General features: G+C 59.3%; 8 protein-coding genes across 8 annotated transcripts; 5 read left to right on the top strand and 3 right to left on the bottom strand.

Moving 5' to 3' along the window:
• Positions 1 to 326: 326 nt before the first annotated feature.
• On the bottom strand, positions 327 to 1,678 carry HRG_00886 (RNA recognition motif domain-containing protein; the record flags this gene model as incomplete). Its single annotated transcript, XM_044859357.1, has 4 exons — positions 327 to 1,058; positions 1,128 to 1,462; positions 1,524 to 1,598; positions 1,651 to 1,678. The coding sequence occupies 4 exons, from the start codon at positions 1,676 to 1,678 to the stop codon at positions 327 to 329; spliced, it is 1,170 nt and encodes a 389-aa protein (XP_044725757.1).
• A 451-nt stretch (positions 1,679 to 2,129) lies between these two features.
• On the top strand, positions 2,130 to 2,902 carry HRG_00887 (uncharacterized protein; the record flags this gene model as incomplete). The annotated part of the gene is made up of 5 exons (XM_044859358.1): positions 2,130 to 2,222; positions 2,295 to 2,359; positions 2,419 to 2,545; positions 2,634 to 2,748; positions 2,811 to 2,902. The coding sequence occupies 5 exons, from the start codon at positions 2,130 to 2,132 to the stop codon at positions 2,900 to 2,902; spliced, it is 492 nt and encodes a 163-aa protein (XP_044725758.1).
• A 1,731-nt stretch (positions 2,903 to 4,633) lies between these two features.
• Positions 4,634 to 6,176, top strand: HRG_00888 (uncharacterized protein; the record flags this gene model as incomplete). The annotated part of the gene is made up of 6 exons (XM_044859359.1): positions 4,634 to 4,823; positions 4,920 to 5,267; positions 5,344 to 5,384; positions 5,436 to 5,837; positions 5,886 to 5,967; positions 6,028 to 6,176. The coding sequence occupies 6 exons, from the start codon at positions 4,634 to 4,636 to the stop codon at positions 6,174 to 6,176; spliced, it is 1,212 nt and encodes a 403-aa protein (XP_044725759.1).
• Positions 6,177 to 6,809: 633 nt separating this feature from the next.
• HRG_00889 (4F5 protein family domain-containing protein) lies at positions 6,810 to 7,139 on the bottom strand (the record flags this gene model as incomplete). Its single annotated transcript, XM_044859360.1, has 3 exons — positions 6,810 to 6,847; positions 6,921 to 7,005; positions 7,077 to 7,139. The coding sequence occupies 3 exons, from the start codon at positions 7,137 to 7,139 to the stop codon at positions 6,810 to 6,812; spliced, it is 186 nt and encodes a 61-aa protein (XP_044725760.1).
• Positions 7,140 to 9,407: 2,268 nt separating this feature from the next.
• On the top strand, positions 9,408 to 10,226 carry HRG_00890 (uncharacterized protein; the record flags this gene model as incomplete). The annotated part of the gene is made up of 1 exon (XM_044859361.1): positions 9,408 to 10,226. One exon carries the CDS (start codon positions 9,408 to 9,410, stop codon positions 10,224 to 10,226), a length of 819 nt encoding a protein of 272 aa, XP_044725761.1.
• Positions 10,227 to 11,241: 1,015 nt separating this feature from the next.
• On the top strand, positions 11,242 to 13,596 carry HRG_00891 (mRNA cleavage factor complex component Pcf11; the record flags this gene model as incomplete). Its single annotated transcript, XM_044859362.1, has 8 exons — positions 11,242 to 11,403; positions 11,535 to 12,002; positions 12,066 to 12,341; positions 12,414 to 12,443; positions 12,504 to 12,557; positions 12,612 to 12,901; positions 12,962 to 13,157; positions 13,216 to 13,596. 8 exons carry the CDS (start codon positions 11,242 to 11,244, stop codon positions 13,594 to 13,596), a joined length of 1,857 nt encoding a protein of 618 aa, XP_044725762.1.
• Positions 13,597 to 14,388: 792 nt separating this feature from the next.
• HRG_00892 (ATPase family associated with various cellular activities (AAA) domain-containing protein) lies at positions 14,389 to 15,529 on the top strand (the record flags this gene model as incomplete). The annotated part of the gene is made up of 2 exons (XM_044859363.1): positions 14,389 to 15,476; positions 15,520 to 15,529. 2 exons carry the CDS (start codon positions 14,389 to 14,391, stop codon positions 15,527 to 15,529), a joined length of 1,098 nt encoding a protein of 365 aa, XP_044725763.1.
• Positions 15,530 to 16,623: 1,094 nt separating this feature from the next.
• Positions 16,624 to 19,137, bottom strand: HRG_00893 (XPG i-region domain-containing protein; the record flags this gene model as incomplete). Its single annotated transcript, XM_044859364.1, has 7 exons — positions 16,624 to 16,913; positions 16,986 to 16,992; positions 17,051 to 17,122; positions 17,418 to 17,470; positions 17,595 to 18,875; positions 18,939 to 19,075; positions 19,124 to 19,137. The coding sequence occupies 7 exons, from the start codon at positions 19,135 to 19,137 to the stop codon at positions 16,624 to 16,626; spliced, it is 1,854 nt and encodes a 617-aa protein (XP_044725764.1).
• Positions 19,138 to 19,216: the final 79 nt, after the last annotated feature.

Raw genomic sequence — 19,216 nt, forward strand, 5'->3', positions numbered from 1 at the left:
CAGGCCGATGGAATCTGCACGATATATTCGCCGCAAGCCTTGCCTCAAACTCAAATTTTCTCCTTTTTTCAACATCTTCGCACTCGTAACCGATGAACAAGATCACGTCCCCCGTGGCTTCTTCACAGCACTGCGCGAAGTAGATCATGTCGCCTTTTATAATCCCAATGCTTGCTCCACCATGTGTGCTCCATGAGTGCTTTGGGTTCGCTTATGTGCGCACATCACTAGCATCGCGCAAATCCTTTCTTGCCAGTTCTTAGTCGGTCGTTCACGACCATTAGATAAGCGTCAAAATAACACCAACAATTGTATTATGAACTCTATTACGCCTTTGCTTTCCGTGCTTTCCCAGGCTTGGTTCCCTTCTTGTGCGCCTGGGTCTTGGGCGCATGTGAAGTCTTCGCCTCTGCCTCCGGTGCCTCCTCTTCCACGTCCTGCGCCGGAGCGCCCTTCGCCTCGTCGCCGTCGCCGTCGCCGTCGCCCGCGGGTGCGGCCTTCGTCTCCGCGTCCTCGGCTGGCACGGCGGCGGGCACGTCCTTCAAGTCTGGGGCCTCAAACTCGTAGCCGATGGCCTTGAGCTTGTCAGCCCTCTGAGCTCGGTTGGCACGCTCCTTTTCGACTTTTGCCTCCCATGCAGAGTGGGTCCTCGGCTTTACCAGCTTCTGGCCGGCCATCTTGTTCCACGGCACCTTCTTGAACCTCCGGTTGGCGCCCTTGAACAGCTCCTCGTGAACCTGGCTCTTGGGAACCATCTTGACCTTGAGAATGTGCCCAAAAAGCAAGTAGTTGTCCATGGTCTTGGTGACGATCTCGGCGGTGCTTTCGTTCTGGAACTCGACAAAGGCAAAGTGTTTGCTGGCGCCCGTCTTTCTGTTTCGTGAGAGGCGCACCCGGCTGACGGGGCCAAACTGTGACAGGTATTGCCTCATTTCGTGTTCGTAGAAACCGTGGGGAATGCGGCCAATGTAGATGACGCCGCGCTCGCCCGTTGATGGCCTGGCTGCCTTCAAGACATCTTCGGAGATGGCCGGTATTTCTCCAACGTCTTGCCCAGGCTTGAACAGAGCAGTTTCGCTGGCGGCCTCTTCCTCGCCCGAGTCCAGCTCGTCAGCCAGGAGCAGTACTCCGTCATCCTCCTGCCCCTCCGAGTCTGGAGCGGTTTCGGCGGATACACCCTCGGCCCCTTTCTCTTCTGCCACAGCCGTCTTGGTGAGCTTCTTCGTCTTGTCTGCCTTGAATAGCTTCCCCTCCTTGTCTGCCTTGGATGGCTTCCCCTCCTTGTCTGCCTTGGAAGGCTTCTCCGCCTTGTCTGCATTGGCGGGCTTCTCTGCCTTGGGCGGCGTCTCTGCCTTGTCTACCTTGTCTGCCTTGGATAGCTTGTCCGCTGCCTTGCCCCGAGTCGAGGTCGGCTTCGTCGCCTTTTGCTTTTTCGAAGACATGGGCGAAGCATCGTCGGCAGCTGTACATGACACATGTTAGCAACTTGCAATCAGAATGACACCACGCCAGGAAAATCTTGCCTTTTCGCTTCACCTTGGACGCCTTTTCCGGGGCCTTGGTCGTTGGCCCCTGGCTCTTCTGTGAGCCAGAGGCGACTATGAGATAGATATTAGCCATAGTCTGCGAAAACAAGAGGTGATTGCTTACCTTTTCTTTTCCTGAGTTCTGGAGCCATTTTGTTGATGAGGGCGGACGTGGTGGTCCTGACCAAGGTCCAGACGCTGCGAGACGAAGAAAAATTTGGGATTCTGCCTTTCTCGCAGGCGGTGAAATCCATTATCAGCTTATCAGTGCCTCTGGGGTGGGGTCCGCAGCGCCGGCGGCAGCTTCCCTAATAGCCCGCCTACCTAATTCAATTCCGGGGAGTAGAATGATGGATCACGCTGTCTAGGACTTGTTGCAAGGCATCGTCTGCCATCATTTCATCTCGCACATCTGGCGGCAGCCGACGGCTGAAGAACAAGCCTGCCGCTTCGCGAGGACCACGCCTCACTTCCTCTCTTCTACGGTGGGCGGTAAGCTTCTTGGCCCAAGCAGGTCGGACGGAGCGCCAAGCAGCTCAAAGTCAAGGCGAACTCTTCCCCGTGGATTTTTAAACATTCGCGCCCTCTCAACAGTATTCCAAAATGGCGCAAAGACAAGGCCATCTGGACGAGAAGGCGGTATGGGACGACTCGGCCCTGGTAGACTCCTGGAACGAAGCTTTGAAAGAGTACAAGGTACCACAGATTCACCTTGGATGATCGATTCAAACCCGTCACGCATCTTAGCAGTTGCTAATTTTGAACCAGAAATACCATAGCATACAGGCAAAGGGGGGGAGCATCGAGGACCTCGAGGACGAGAATCCGACAACGTGAGCCCACCCCACGGTGCCCTGGTAAAGACCCGCTAAGCATTGGCAAATGTGTATAGGGCTGCATCCTTGGCAGGAGGACAAGATGGCTGGGCTAACGGTGAGGCAAATGTCTCGGGCATCAGACTTGAGGCGGCCACAGGAGAAAGGGACCTCATGTCTGCTGGGCATGAACATATGCACAATGTGAGCCGCAAAACGGGGGCCAGTCAATCATGGGCGATCGCGTTCTCGCATCCACCATGTTGGCGGGAAAATCTCTAATCGACGACAGGCTTCATCGACCGGAGCAGGCGATCTGCCACCTGATGCAGACAATGCGGCTGGACAAGCCTCGGCGAAATTCCAAGTCCCGGCAGCGTTTCCACCTCAAGCTATTTTGGGATCAGGTGAGTAATTTGCATGTGCGATAGTCGAAGTTGCTCATGATTGCGACTGACACGTTGGCCAGTACAAGACGAAAACCTCAAGAGGCTTCTCATTGCGTGGTATTATGCAGGATACTACACGGGACTCATCGAAGGGAATCAGCAAGCACAGTAGCCGCCGCGATAATCGGGCAGGGATTTGTGGCCAACACGACCAGCGCCCATGTCTGATTCCACTTTGTGCTGCAGTAATAATTTGCGACGCATCTTGTTCCGTCCGCTTGGTGGTGGAACGTTGTCGATGCCGCTCCCCAGGTCGCCCATGAATCGGGACGAGTGGGAAGCCAAGCCGAACCAGATAAAGAAGGTTCGACATGCCATCATGACATGCAACCTCGAAACAACTCGCCAGGAATGGATTATGCCTACCGTGGTTAATGCACGGCAAAGCCGGCCAATGTTGGACCCGATTCGGGCAGTCCACTCGAAAACCGGGAAGAGTGATGTCGTTGCGTGAGCTGCGTCAGCCCCGGTGAGTTTGCTGCCGTGTCCAGAAGATGAGCCCATGTTGCCTCGTAACAACGTCAGGTGCTTACAACGGCTTGCAGTGTAGCCGCTGCTCATTCCTTTGCACCGGCTCGGGCTCTGCCGAAGCGGAACATCAGGATGGACGTGGCACTGACACTTCCCGGCTCTTTCGCCGCTTCTCTTATTCTCTTGGCTGTGGCGTCCTCGCCAGCACCAGCTTTTCCTCCAAATTGGGACCAACTTCACATCGGCTTAACTGGCACGTAATGGCTGGCTTGACAAGCAGGAAGGAAGACGAGCCGAAAGGTTTTCTGGGAACGGTGGCTTGGCCTGAGGCCAAGCGGCGCGGACTGGGAGTTAGAGGTTCGTTTCATCGGCAGTTTGAGCCACCAAACTTGATTCACTCAGGACAATTCTCGGTCATGCACCCCACGACCCCATGATATGCCAGGGCCCCTTTTCAGGCCATCCAGGCATTGTTAATCGACGTCTGCCTAAGGCCGGCTAGACAAGTCGCCGTATCTTTGTCCAAGGCCCCAGATCAAGCCAGTGGGGGGATAGCGTAACGGTGGGGAGGCCGTTTCCACGAGGTCAAAGCGGATCCCTAGCTACGAACGCCTCCAACATGCGCCAGTCGGCCAGCACACGCGTAAGCCAGGCGTTCGGTCTCCGGCTAAGTGAACGTTGGCGATCGGGCAGCATGATATTCAAAACCGCAAAATGGGCGTGCCTGGTTCAGCCCCCGGCGGATGACATCGAGATACGAATTTCCTCGAAATTCCGGCTCTTTTCTCTTCAAGGAAGCGACGTGTTTATTTCGTCCAATTCGAGGGGCTCATGGTCCGGGACGAACGGCCGCAGGTCCAAACGGCACTTGAGACAAAGGTTGTCGCAGCAGCCTCTTCCGTGTGCCTCAAGAGGCAGCGGAGCTGGCGGAGAGTGGATGCCGGTGGACCGGATGCGCTCGGTGCCGGCAACTCCATGGCTGACTCTGGATAGCGAATCTCCTTGGGCTGCGTTGGATAGGGGTGCGCAAGGTTTTGCCGCACATGAGATGGCACGGAGGCACGGAGACATGTTGGATCGTCAGGCTGAATATAACCTCTGGCTGTCCTCCGACCGCCCCCCCTTTGGCCCATTCGTCCTGTTTCCTCCCCCATCTTTCCTTTGGGTGACTATTGAGCGGCGCCCTTTCGCATTTCTTTCGTCTTTCTTTATTTCACCTATTCGATTCATCATACGAGCAGGCACTCATCCGGCCGATTTCGCTTCCTTGGCCGCCCTTTGACAGGATAGCCGTCAGGAACAGAGACGCGCCATCTTTATTCGAACACCTATTTTTTATTCTTAAGACAAAGCAACCCCAAAAATCACAATCATGAGATTCTCGACGGCAGTGGCCACGGCCCTTGTCCTGGCGCCTCTATCAATGGCTAATCAGGTTCAGAACGTGTACCCTCGAGATCTGAAGAAGGCTCTGCACGCGCGTGCCCCTGAGGGCGTCGAAAAGAGGACGGAACAAAAGGCTGACATGAAGATGGAAATGAGCGAGAGTCAGACGAGCGAGGGTGCGATGGGTAGTATGAAGAAGAGCAAGGAGAAGCAGATGGGAGGTGAGCGCCAGCAGCAGCAAGGCGAAGGCGGAAGGGGAAGCGCCAACCAAGTCATCATCCTCTGGATCAGCAATGGAGGCCAAAATGCGAGGCAATTGGTCAACGACAAGGTCACCGTCACCAAGACGGTCACGGAGGCCAAGAACGCTGCCGAGACCCCTCTCACAATCAAGGTCGGAGGCCAAGGCCTTGTCTACTCTCCCCCGGTCAACAAGAACATACCGGTCGGCACCACTGTCATCTGGGAGTTCTACGCCAAGAACCACACCGTCACCCAGTCCACGTTTGACAAGCCGTGCGAGAAGATGCAGGGCGGCTTCGACACGGGTTTCATGCCCAACCCAGGCATGGACCCGCCGCCGAAGGTTGCCATGCAAATCTTAACCAGCGACCCTCTCTGTAAGTCGAGCCCCCCTGGGCAGGCCCCCTCTACAATGTGAGGCAATGTCCATTCTGACGAGTGCGTCTACAACAGGGTTCAAATGCTCTCAGGCCACGCACTGCCAGAAGGCCATGGTCGCTTCCATCAATGCCAAGGATGGCCCGAAGTCGCACCTTGCTTTCCAGGAACTGGCCGTCAAGAGCGGAGCCAACTCTACCGCGCCTGCTGGAATGGAAGGCAGCAAGACCGGTGGCATGACCGGCAAGGAAAGCAGCGCGGCCGGCGGTAGCATGGCCGGCCAGAAGCCCGGTGCCCCTGGCGGCATGGGGAGCGAAGGCATGGCCGGCCAGAACGGTGCCTCCTCTGGCGGCATGGGGAGCGAAGGCATGGCCGGCCAGAACGGTGCCTCCTCTGGCGGCATGGGGAGCGAAGGCATGACCGACAAGAAGCCCGGTACCTCTAACTCCGAGGGCGGTGGTGCGAACGGCCTAGTTGGTGCGGCCGAACCTGGGGGCACCGTCGCAGCCGGCCAGGGCACCATGGTCAACGGGGTCTGCAACTGCGTCGCTCCCTGCGGCCAGCCCGGGGCCAGCCAGTCGGCAACGAAGAGCAACAGCGTCATTACACGACGGCAGGCGGGCGGCGAAGCCTGTACCTGCATGGTCCTGTGCGGCGGCGTCATGACGTCCAGCGCCGGCGCCTCTGGCGGCATGGAGGGTAAGAGTCCACAGAGCAGGGAACCCGAGTTTTACTATGACAAGCTAACTCGAATCCTAGGCCGTCTTCCTACCGCCATGATGGCTGCCATGATTGGCATGGGCGGCTCAGGAACCACGCCCAGCGCGAGCAGCTCAGGAACCCCGACTGGCATGAGCAGCATGAGCAGCAGCATGAGCAGCATGAGCAGCATGGCTGGCATGCGCTAATCGTGTCGATTGGCGGGCTTCATAGAATGTACATTGGTCGGCGTGGGTCAAGTGGAGAAGGGGGTGAAAGAGGTGGATGATATATTTACACAAGATGGTGGGGGCTTGTGACGCTTTCACACGTAGAGGCTGTCTGGATGGCCCTACCTTTGTCTCGGTCTTTTTGTTTTGAGAACGGGAGCCTTTGCATGCTGTATGCGGCAGGCTCGTTATAGGTAATGGAAGTCGTTGCTGGCATTCAAATCGCGCCTCTCCGTCACCATTGGCGCTTCTGCTTTGTGACTTGGCTTGTTTCTTTTGGCATCCGCATCGTGGCCTTGGCCATAGATGTACGTGACGGTCAGATGCACTCGAAGGGGCTTGAAGCCAGGGAGAGGTGACGAGCCAAGAGAAACGTGTCTTGAATTGGGTGAAGAGGCATTTTGAATCGTGGCCCCAGGCAGTAATTTCCAAGCTCCTCCTTCGCCATTGCTATCCTAAAAAATAAAACCCTTGTCTGCAAATGTCTCCTTGGCGCCGTATTCCTCGTGATGCGTCAGCTTGTGCCCCTCGGCGGCTCTTGGAAACGGCAGCCGAATAGGGCGGCAGGGAGTCGGGTTCGAGATGATGTCTATGAGCGCCGGTCGATGTTGATTACTTGCTGCCAGCGGCGGCAGCCTTTTTCGCCTCGGCTGTTATTTTTGACGACGACATGATGGTCAGCGAAGGGGGAGCGAGATTGGAGGAGTCGGGGCTTTTGCGTACCGGCAGCCTGCTTCTGACGCATGATCTCGGCGGCGCCTTCCTTGGCGCGCTGCATCTCGGTGCCGCTCATGTTGTTTCCCTTTTTCTGCAGCCGCCGGAGAGGGTCAGCCAAGGGAAGCAGGGGGGAGGGGGGGATCACAGGTATGCCTGTATTACCTGAGCGGCCAGCTTTTTGAGGTTGGCCTCGCGGGCCTTGTCGCGCTGGTTGCCGCGGGCCATGGCTGAAGCGAAGAGGAGGAGCAACGACGATGACGACGACGACGACGACGACGACGACGACGACGACAACGACAGACTGCCGGGGGGAGGGGGGCGGGTGGCGAGCAAAAGAGGCGGGATATTCAAGCGGCGTAGGGAGGGAGAGGGAGAGAAGAGAGAAGGTTTGGGTGGGTGGTGAGAAGCGTGTGGCTTTAATGAAAAAGCAAAGGGCGGGGATTCGTCGGAGACAGAGTGGGGTGGGGTGCCCTGTGGCGTTTGTTTCGATGCCTGAGCGTGGCTGACGAGGAGGGGCAGTGAAAAGGGGCCAGTGAAAAAAGGGCCAGTGAAAAAAGGGCCAGTGAAAAGCGAGGCCGGCCGGTCCTCGGTGACGGGCAGTCCGAGTGGAGGAAGACGGCCGGCTGTCTCGAGGGACGGAACGGACCACGGGCTCGGCTGCATTTCTGTCTCATGCCGCGCGCCTTGTCAAGTCCAGCCCGCATCAGACACACGGCAGACGAGCATGCGTCGTTCGTCAAGGTCAGGGTGGCGGCACTTGGTGATCAGCAAGGAGTACTCCGTACCCAGGTGCGAGTTCTCCAAGAGATTCCGCTACGACTTTGTGCTTGATGCTCATACTTGCGTACAAGTTCGTCCTTTCCGCTGGGTAGGTACCTAGGTAGGCACGAATAGGCAAGGTTACAAGGGAATGCGGCACGTCTACCAAGATCAGAAAGCGCTTTCCCGGGTTGTTCTCTTTGAGTCATGTCGAGCCGTAGTACGAACGCCTGATTAGAGTATAAAGGCCGCTCGCCCGTCGGTGACGGGCTGCCCGCCGGACCCCATCTCCGCGCATCTGCACGTGGTGAGAAGGCTTGCAGAATGTAGTCGGCATATGCGTCACGGCTTCTGGCTGATGGCGCGCGCCTCGAGCGCGTCTCAGACGCACGGCAGAAGTAGCTGGAAGCGCCGGTGACCGGCCGGCCCCCTTTGACGCCGTGCAAACCTCGATGGGCAGGCAGCCTTGCTTGGTGCATAGACAAAAGCACAAAGGTAGAGGCGCAAACTTGCCGGGCTGGACAATCGTTGAAGAAGTTTGTTCCTCGGGGGCTGGGTTTCAGGCACAAACACAAACAACCATGCATTGAAGAGTTCGCGCCGCCGCTGCCACGTACCGGGACTGTAGCCACCGCCGACAGCCAGCCAGCCAGCCCCCGGCGTTTGGGCGCCTCCCCACTAAAAATACAGCGGGCGAGCACCGTTAGGCGCTGATCCCCTGTCGATACAGCGATCGCCTCGATGGCTCTCAGTCACGGCCGTGTTGAAACAGCTTCAGCTCATCCATCCATCCGCACCCAGTCGTTTCCCCCCCAGGACATCCCGGCCTCTGTCTGGCCACCCGGGCACCGGCGCCCGTGCTCGCCCCTCGATTGGCTCGTGATGGCTTTTTTGCCCTTGCCTTTATGCGCCGGCCTTGCTGCTGCTGGCCACCTCCTGCTCTTGCCGAGCCATTGATGCTATTCACGTTTTGGCCTTGGCTCCCGCGGCCTCATCTTCCTGGCCTCCCACCGCCCTGTCCCCCTTGCCGCCTCCCATTGTCCGCGCGCCTAACGACTGGCTTCTGCGAGCCCCCTTCCGAGACTCGCCCACGCCCACCAACAACGTCGTGGCCGCCGCCCATTTCTAATCGCGAAACACCGTAGCAGCTTGCGCCCCCCGTGTCTCTCCCCCTCGACCCTCCCCCACCCCCAGCCCTTTTGCCTTGGGGGGCAAGGATGGGCTTTCTGTTCACTCGGCGGTACGGCGGTGGGACAAGACGCCCGGCATTGTTTGTCGCATGGCGGCCATTGTGCTCAAAAGGGACACCCGCGCCAGCTCAAAGTGACCTGTTCAGTCAATGGATCGATCGCATCAATGATCAATGGATGAATGAGTTGCTTGCCCGGCCTATTCATCATACGTCCGACAATGATATAAACGAAAGCGAGCGCCTGCTGCCCTCTCCTTGATTCCGTCCAGCGTTCGTTCTTTTCTCTCCCTCTCTTTTTTATTAATACCACCTTGTGGGACTGGCTCCTCTCGCCCATTGCGTCCTTGGACCTCATCCTCTCTCTGTCTATATCTGCAGCCTGCCAGTCAGAGCTTCGTTTGCTAGCAATCGCATCACTCGCGTCCTCTTACAGCCGGTACGTCCTTGATCAACTTCCCTTGCTTCGGTGCAATCCTTGCCTGACCAGCTGCATCACAGACCCTCTTCCCTCCCTGTCACCGCAACGCCGCCCATCTCTCGCCATGCTGGGCATCGACATGAGCTCCTTTCGGGGCACCGGCATGGTCGTTCTCCAGATCCTGCGAGCCTTCACCGTCATCACCCTGGCCACCCTGGCCGCCTCGTGCTGGATCCTCGTCATAAACGTCGACAAGGACCGCAGCTACTTTGTCTTTGAATGCGCCTCGTACTTCTTCACCTCGATCCTCTGCGTCGTCCTCATCCTCTCCGAGTTCCCCGTCCTCAAGCCCGTCAAGCGCTATCTTCGCCGCACCTGGCCCGTCCTCTCGGACCAGCATGGGCTCGTCTGGCTCGGCGTCGCCCTCGTCGTCATCGGCTGCAACATGCTCGGCAACCTCAACCGGCCCGCGTACGACCCCAAGAACCTCGGCCCGCACTTTTCCAAGCTCGTTCTGGCCTCGTCCGTTCTCGCCATTACCTTTGGCATGCTCAACGTCATCTGCTCCCTGGTGTGGCGGGACGGCAGCGAGGGCATCAACAGCCGCGACATCCGGACCAACGGCTCGCTGGCCGAATCCCGCCGCCAGTCCCTGCCCGACTACACTTCGACGGCCGAGACCAACCCGTCCTTTGCCAACGAAAAGACGCTGAGCAAGTTCACCTCCCTCTTCAGCAGGAACAAGAAGCCCAAGGCGGAAAAGGCCAAGCCCAAGATCAGCGGCCCCTTCCCGGCCCAGCCAGACGTCGAGCAGCAGCGCGGCCAAGACGACGACCGGCGGAGCCCCATTGTGTCTGGAATCAAGCGCCCCGACACTGCCCTGCATCCAATGCACGCTGCCCGCGAGAGCATATACTCCGAGGCACACATGTCTCGCTTCTGAGGGCGGAGAGAGAGATGGCGAGGTTTGGCATTAGCGACGGCGTTACGACGACGACATGACTCTGTTTTAGTTTTGACCATGCGCTTTCCGTCTGAACGGATCGTATATACACTCTTCTTTGTTAGTTATTTTGGATGAATGATACAAAAAGCGTTCAGTAAAAGCCTCTCTCTCTTGTCTTGTCGTGCCAGCCATTCTGTACTCTGTAGCATGTGTACAGTGTTAGACAGCCAGTGTAATTAAGTTACAGTACAAAGTACAAGCGAGTGACACTACCTAAGCCGCCTGTTGAGGGGCCCGGAACAATGGCAGCCGATCCCACAAGTACTGTACCGACTGCACGGGCTTGTCAGGCGGTGATTGGCCACGGTTCACAAAGGAATTCGTCTGCCAAAGGTACTGTACAGCTGCCGGCAACATGGCAGCCCCACGTGACACCTGGCCAGCCGGCAACGATTTCGTCGTCGCTCTTCGACTCCCTCCCTCCTCACCTCCATTTTTCCTCTCCACCGACCACCCGAAGCGGCCCGCCCTCCCTTGACTCCCAAGGCAGAGCTGCTTCGCATCGACCTCGTCCGCTGCGCCCATCGCCGACCGTAGCCTCCATCACGACCCGCGCGCGACCGCCATATCCGCACGCTGCGACCATCTCGCGCCGCCGCTTCTTGAGCCAAAGCCACGTAGGAGGCGCTGCACGCTCTCTCATCATGTCCGCTGCGGCTCCGTCGAGGAACTGAAGGGTTGTCCTGGGTTATCGCGGTTGGCTCTAGACTTGGCGGAGGCACCAGCAAGAGCATCTCTTGGAATATACCTGAACCGCGTTGAAGCTTTCTGCCCATTCACTCACTGCTGTTCACCTCTGCCATTCCACCTGGGAACCCATCGACCAACGTTGTCCGAGATCCATCGCTGGGGGACATTAGCACACGACACACCCCATTCTTTCGCGCCCCGGTTCCTTGGCGGACGGCTCTTCACGATCCCTTGATACCCGACACCCGACGAGTCTCCCGCCATGGCTTCAGACGCGGAAGAGGTGGCCGAGGATTACCGGCACGCGCTCGAGGATCTCTCCTCCAACATGCGTTTTGAGATTAGCAACCTGACCGTCATCGCCCGAGAAAACACGGAGCATGCCCTGGCCATCGCCGAAGTGCTCCAGCAGCACATTCTCAAGGTACGAAATAGCTTCCCGCATCACCCCTTGGAGCCTTTTGCCCATGCATGGGCTTGTGTGCCTTGAGACTATGAAGCCCCTACAAAACGACCAACTCCTAGACTCGAGTAGTATCGCTGACGTGAAGCCAGGCACCACCCAACAAAAAGCTGCCCTCTCTCTACGTCCTGGATTCGATTGTCAAGAATGTTGGAACGCCCTACACGCTATACTTTGGACGCAATCTCTTCAAAACCTTCATGGAGTCATACGCCGTCGTCGACCACAACATCCGCCGCAAGATGGAAGAAATGCTCAGGACCTGGAAGGACCCCGTTCCCGGATCCATGGACACCCGGCCAGTCTTCTCCCACGAGCTGGTGCGCCCGATAGAAAACGCCCTCATGAAGGCGAGGGCAGCCTCGATGCCGCAGCAGGGCCCCGTTCCCGGAAGACCGCGCTCCGCCATGCTTCCTCATCGAGACACGCCCACTCCTCCCGGGATGCGCGGAGCCTCGGGTCCGGCAGGGGCATATCCAGGACAGCCATTTCCGCAGCCCAACGGAGGGCGACCCGGGGAACCGGCGCCGGGTGGCTTTGCCTACCCTGGCCAGCAGCAAGTGAGTCCACGCCCCGTCGACATTGGCTTACCGTCCGTTTACCAACAAGGCCAGCCCTCGCAGTATCCCCACCACCCGACGCCTCAACCCGGTGTCTCTACCCCAGCGGCTTTTCAACCCAGCCTCACTGGACCTTATGGACCGGCGGCCCCGGCTGGGATAAGCGTAGAAACGTTGAGCAATGACATTCAGAACCTGATTGTTGCGATGAGGGCCGAGTTCTCGCACAACCCACATGATGCTAGTGTTCAGAACAGATTAAGAGCACTGCTGGATCTGCAGGCCGTTGTGCAGCGCACAAGTCTTCCGCCCGACCAGCTCGAGCTCATTAAGAACAAAGTAACTGAACTTGCTGCCGTGACAATGAGGCCCTCGTTGGCCCAGAGCCCTGCTCAGATCGTACCACCACAGGCTTTCGCGGCGCCTCCGCACACTACTTCTGTAACCCCAACCCCGGCTCCGGCCTCGACACCGATCCCGGCTGCTGCGCCCTCGGGCCAGGCGGCCCTCACTCTCGACTCACTGCTCGGTCCAGGGGCCCTGGCAGCGCTAATGGCACGACGGTCGACGACTCAGCAGAACTCGACGCCGAACCCTCCGTACGCTCAGCACGCAACCCGATCTCCGCCTCCGACACAGGCAGGACGGCCTCAACCACCCTCTCAGAACGCAGTTGGCTTGCTCGACCGACTTCGTCAGGCCGGGATGCTCCCCCCGGCGACTCGGGCCAGCGCGGGTGCCGGCTCTGCCGCTGCCCACTCTCCCGCCCCTCCTCCCACGTCGATGCTGCCCCCCAACATTGCCAGCCTTCTCTCTTCGTCCAAGCTACAAGCTGGACAGCCTGGAATAGAAGCCCCTGCTGCGTATCCAGGGCTCGACGCAGCTTCGTTGAAGCAACAGTGAGTGTCACGTCCCCTGTTACTGGAAGGGAATACTCGAGACTGACAGGATGAAAAAAGGTTTCACCCTGAGGCGGTAGCCGCTCTGTACGAGGATTTGGGCCCTCCGTGCACGCAGTGTGGAAGGCGGTTCAAGACGGACGCGGAGGGCAAGAAGAAGAAGATGGCCCACATGGACTGGCACTTTCGCGTCCACCAGCGCAGCACTGAGGCGGAAAGAAGAGGCACGCATCGCAGCTGGTACGTGGACCAGCAGGTAAGCCTTGTCCATGGTGATTTCCGGTGTTTATTGCATGTTGCTAACCTGGAGGCAGGACTGGCTGAGGTCTCGCGAGGTTGTGGACTCGGATCACGTCGCCGCCCCAGAGGAAGCATCAAAGCAGGCGGCCGAGGCGGACAAGGTACCGCAATACATTCCGGTGCCGGATCCGAGCAGCGGCGTCAACAACGTGTGCCCCATCTGCCAGGAAAAGTTTGAGAACAAGTGGCTCGACACGGCGCAGGAGTGGCTATGGCTCGATGCCGTGCTCGTGGGCAATCGAGCATATCACGCCTCATGCCACGCCGAGGCGACCATGGACCGCGAGAGCACCCCAATCGTGTCTCGACGGACGCCTGAGCCGATCCTGGGCAAGAGGAAGGCGGAAACAAGCTTGTCTTCGCCCAAGATCCGGACCATGAAGACGTCTGCATGAAGGGGGAGACGAGGGCATGGTGTGAGGCGTGGGCTGCATGCAGTCCGTGGCGGTTAGCATTGGCAGGCGTTTGAGGGCATCACAATCCAATCAAAGGGGGTCGGGAGGCTTTGGAGGCGGGGGAGTTTCAAGGCAGCTACACTGGTACAGATGCCATGGAAGGGTGTATCCGGTGATGCCAAACTTGGTGTCTTGACGAACATCGAGGGGAGGGGGCTTTTACAACGAGTCAAGACTTGCGGGAACGTCCCTGAAAAGTCGATTGCTTTTACGTCTGATTTTAAATTTCGACAAGGATAATGCAAAGTGAATCGAGAATGGCGTCTGGTTGGGGCTGTGAGGTTGTCGATTCTGAGACGTCGTAGAGTTGAGGAATTGGCCATGGACTGCGAACGAGAGAGGGAAGTGAGGAAAAGGAGTAACGGAAGAGAGGGCGAGAGAGACAGAAAGAGAATTGAATATCTTGTTTCCTTGTCTCTGTTGTTTCTTTCTCTCTCTATTCCCTAGGTAATTAATTATACCCTGTCTTTTCGCACTTTGTAAGTTAATACAGCGGCCGGATTGCGCTGCCCCGCCTGCGAAGAACCCGGACGTCGCTGAAGAGCAAGGCCGCGGCGCGTCAGCACCGGCCAGCAACGCGTCTCCCCTAAAAATCCTTGAGCCGCCATCGACAGCCTCACTCACTTGGCCACCGCGGCCGCTGCATCGGCACCGAACCCCGCTCATCGCTGCTCCTACGAACCTGCTGCCCGCTCGTTTGCCGGGGCCAGGGCATAGCCAGCACATCCTACCATGGCGGTGGTGGACTGTCCCATCTGCAACCAGCCCGTCAAGCCGGCCGACATCAACAGCCACATCGACTCGGACTGCACCAGCTTCGTCAACAAGGACCCGTCGCCGCCGCCGCAGTCGCAGAATGTGTCGTCGTCGTCGCAGCCGCAGAAGCGCACCGCCTCGAGCTTCTTCTCCACGCCCGCCCCCAAGCGCGCCCAGACCAGGGACGCGCACCTGACGCCCGTCGCCAACCGCACGCTGGCCCCCGCCGCGGGCAAGAAGAGGAGCTTCGACGAGGGGCCCGGGGCCGTGACGTCGGGCCCCGGCGGTGGAGGGACGACGGTGGAGCGCGAGGAGCGCATCGACAAGGCGGCCACCAAACAGCGGCACGAGACGGCCGACGACGACGACGACGACGACGCCGACAACAACAAGGAGGATGACGGGCTCGGGGCCGACGGACGCAGGACGGCAAAGCGGCTCAAGACGCTCCGGGCGGCGCCCCTGGCCGAGAGGATGCGGCCGCAGACGCTCGACGAGGTGTGCGGGCAGGAGCTCGTGGGCCCCCGGGGCGTGCTGCGCGCGCTCATCGAGTCGCGGCGCGTGCCGTCCATGATCCTGTGGGGCGCGTCGGGCACGGGCAAGACGACGATTGCGCGGTGCATCGCGCAGGTGGTGGGCAGCCGGTTCGTCGAGCTCAACGCGACGAGCTCGGGCGTGGCCGAGTGCAAGCGCCTCTTCCACGAGGCGGCGGGCGACCTGGCGCTGACGGGCCGCAAGACGATTGTCTTTTGCGACGAGATGCACCGCTTCAACAAGGCCCAGCAGGACGTCTTCCTCAAGCCCGTCGAGGCCGGCACCGTCACCCTCGTCGGCGCCACCACGGAGAACCCGTCCTTCCGCATCGCCGCCGCCCTGCTGTCGCGCTGCCGCACCTTCACCCTGCAGCCGCTGTCGGCCGACGACGTGGCCGCCATCCTGCGCCGGGCGCGAGCCGCCGAGGGCGCGTCGCCCGACGGCCTCGTCGACGACGCCATGCTCGACTACCTCGCGCGCTTCAGCGACGGCGACGCCCGCACCGCCCTCAACCTGCTCGAGCTGGCCCTGTCGCTGGCGTCGCGCGACGGCGCCACCCAGGCCGACATCAAGGCCTCGCTGACCAAGACGCTCGTCTACGACCGCGCCGGCGACCAGCACTACGACTCCATCTCGGCCTTCCACAAGTCGGTCCGCGGCGGCGACCCGGACGCCGCCCTGTACTACCTCGCGCGCATGCTGCAGTCGGGCGAGGACCCGCTCTTCGTCGCCCGCCGCATGGTCGTCATCGCCTCCGAGGACGTCGGCCTCGCCGACGCCTCGCTGCTGCCCCTCGCCACCGCCGCCTACACCGCCGCCCAGCAGATCGGCATGCCCGAGGCCCGCATCCCCCTCGCCCACTGCGCCGTCGCCCTTTGCCTCGCCCCCAAGAGCACCCGCGCCTACCGCGGCCTCAACAACGCCTACGCCGCCCTGCGCGAGCCCGGCGTCGCCGCCCTCCCCGTGCCCCTGCACCTCCGCAACGCCCCGACCCGCCTCATGCGCGACCTCGGCTGCGGCGCCGAGTACAAGTACCCGCCAAACTACCGCGACGGCCGCGTCCGCCAGACCTACCTGCCCGACGCCCTCGTCGGCCGCCGCTTCCTCGAGGACCGCGACCTCGGCACCGAGGTCGATCCCGATCTCGTCATGGAGGGGACCTGATCGTCCTCGTTATCCGTGGCTCCTCATTCTTGTGTGAGAGGAAAGGACTTCTCACTCGGCCCTACCTCCGCGTGTGGAAGAGGAAATTTAAACAAAAGAGGGGGGAACACAAAGCAGGTTGGAAAAGAAAAACTGGGCTCTGGCTCCATTAGAGGCGTTGTGTTGTTTTTTGCATGGGAACAGGCCATCTTCCCGGGCGTTTGGCTTAATCGCGGCAAGCTGGCGCTTGGCTCTTCACCCTGCGCTCCACCATGTTGGATGCGAACAATGTCATCATGTGCAAACGCGGCACCAGAACAGGCGGCGGCTCGGGCATCACAGCGAGGACGCAAGAACCATAAAGTGTGGGCTTCCTGTAAACATGTAACATTGTAAAATAAGCCCGGCTTCCATGCTGCTATGCTCGCAAACGTCGTCACCCCGGCCTCGTAGCGTACATTCAGCCAAGTGGCTACCTCCTTATCCTACACCCAGTCGAAACACGGAGGAAGGGCTCATCCTTGGACCGGCACATCAGTCCCCTCCCGTCAAGTCAATGACCGAAACGTCGCTCCACCGGACTGCCCTGGCCCTCACGCCGCTACTCTTCAGCGAGTCGGTCTCCCGCGGCATCTTCCGCTCGCGTTCCTCGGCCTCTACTTCCACCACGCCAAAGAAGCCGGCTGCCGAGGTGCGAGGCACGAGGAGCTTCTTCTTCCTCGTGGGACTCGGGGTCGGGCTGAACCCTGACCTCTGGCTTTGCCCCTGATGCCGCCGTTTGCCGGGCGACTCTTGGGCCTGAGACAAGAGCGAAGACAAGGGCTCTAGATCCGAATGGTCGCTATCGTCATATCCGGCATCCATCGCCTTCTCCTTTTCCCACCCTGCCCCTGAACCCCGCGGCTGTGGTTTGCCCCGGGAGGCACTAGATGTGCTGTGCATGGCAGAATGGCCGACAAACGTGTCCATGGATGATTGTTTCAGCGTAGATGTCCGAGATGCAGCCGGGTGTCTCGTCGTTGTGCTCTGCTTTCTAGGTTTTCGACCCCGGCTCAGCTCTTGAGGACTGCTGCCCGTGGCAAGGCTCGGAAACATTGGAGCAAGTCGCTCCTCAGCGTCAGGGAGAGGCGAGCCAGTGCGAGGCCGGTGTCGAGAGTTTGCCGTCGGGGAAGACAAAGCGGGCGACCCGACAGGGCTAGATGAGATGAGAATCGTCTCTGGTCGGTCTGCGGGCTTATGAAGTCTAGGCGTCATTGGTGAGCTCCCGACTACCCAAGAGGCCGTTGACGTCGCCGGATTCTTCAATGCCCGCGGCGGAGGTTGCTTACTTGGTTGGCGCGGAGACGGCGATCGCGGAGGGCGGAGAGGGTTGTTGCGAGGGCTTTGCGGTCGAAGGGGCTTGTCAGTGCCCAATGGCGCTTTTGAGTTCGCGCTGGCTATTTGTGACATGTTTGGTGGCCCCTTGACAACCCGGAAGAATTGCCCAAGCATCTTTTGATCCTCACCGGGTGTCTTCTTGGTTCTGGTGCCGGCCTTGCTTTTTGCTGGCGGCTTGCGAGCGGCCTTGCCCGATTTTGCTTCTTCCCACTCCTGTACCGCCTTGGGGATAGATTTTCTTGCAACGCCTTCCAAGACCCAAGCGAGATCAGGCTTCGTCACGTCGAAAGTCTTGCCGGTTGCCGCATCGAGTCTTTCGCCAGCGTCGACGGCAGTGGATGGAGCCTCAAACTCGACGTCACTGTTCAAGGCTAGCCCGTCGCGGCCGGAGGAGATAGTTTCTTCCACTTCTTTTGATAAGTCGATTGGGACGACTTCTGATGGAACATACGCCATTCGAAGTTCGGACGTGGCGTCCGTGGAGAAATGTTGTCGTCGTCCAGAGATTCGCTTCACGTAGTGTTGGCTGTCTTCCTGCTGCTGACACATGTTGTGAACGAGAAGAGCCTGGCCCAAGACTCGAATAAACTTGACAGCTCCTATCCGGAAATCCCAGCCAAACGTCTCTCGGGCGAACTCCCTCAAGGCGTCAAGATGCAGATCGTGTTTGCGTTGCAAGTTTTGCCGCACCGACTCCAGGTTGGATAACTGCGAAACAACCGGATGAGTGTAGTATCGCAAGACCTCTAGACTCGGAAAGTCGTCTGGCACCGCCAGTGCCTTGTGCTTTGTACGGAAATGGCCTTGCTCGTTTGTCCTCAGTTCGTGAATGAGGGAGTTTTTCCAGGCTCGCATGCCCGCTTCATCGGATGCTTTCAATCGGCATATTGACCTGCCAAAGCCCGCCTTGGCAGCTTCGCAGGCCACTTTGACGCCACAGCCGGGAATTCCATCGGGGAGATAGTCACCGCCGCTCATGAGAGCCACCAGCACCATGCCTTCGCGACCGAGTCCCAGGCTAGCGATGCTTTGGTCGTGTACGTCGTAAAGCGATACGTGCGTCGGCGCTTTGGAGCTCTTGCCCTCGGCAGACCAGTTTCGAAGCGTCTTGGTGCAGCCAAACATGATTGTGTCCACATCCTCGCTCAGCACCGCATCCACTATGCCGTGTTTTTGCAGCAACGCGCATTCCGCTTCCGCTTCCCCAGGAGCATCGTGTATAGCAAAGCCAAAGAGCCGGATCAAGCGCTTGGCTTGCGCCGTGGCTACACCATCTCCTCTTCCAGAACGTTTGTTTCGCTTGAAAGCCGGCTTTTTCGGGCCGTCGAAGACGAATATGGGCTGAACGGGCGTCCCGAGGAGCCGCACGAGGCGGTAGAAGAGCGTCCTGGTGGCCGGGTTCGTTCCGCCTGCTGCCAGTCAGCTGATCGTGCCTCGGATGACTTGATTCGCACGAAGAGGCGAGTACGAACCTTGAGCCGCTTGCGCCTGAAACTGCCAAATAGCTACGTCGATAGCGATGCGAAAGGGACGGTCCAAGGTTTCAAAACTGTCGGCGGCGAGCTTGGAGAGCGAGACTCGCCTGCCCGGCCCAAGCTCACGATAGATTCTGCCAAGGTCAGTCTTGAGCAAATCAACGACAAGCAGACGTTCCTACCCTTTGATGCCCATCGGAAAGACACACGGCAGCCATGCTTGGCTCGTTGTTGGATTGTGGAAGCAACAGCGTGCTCGCTCCAAGCCCACGTCG

The sequence above is a fragment of the Hirsutella rhossiliensis genome, assembly GCF_020360975.1.
Source record: "Hirsutella rhossiliensis strain HR02 chromosome Unknown scaffold00001, whole genome shotgun sequence".
Taxonomy (NCBI): domain Eukaryota; kingdom Fungi; phylum Ascomycota; class Sordariomycetes; order Hypocreales; family Ophiocordycipitaceae; genus Hirsutella; species Hirsutella rhossiliensis.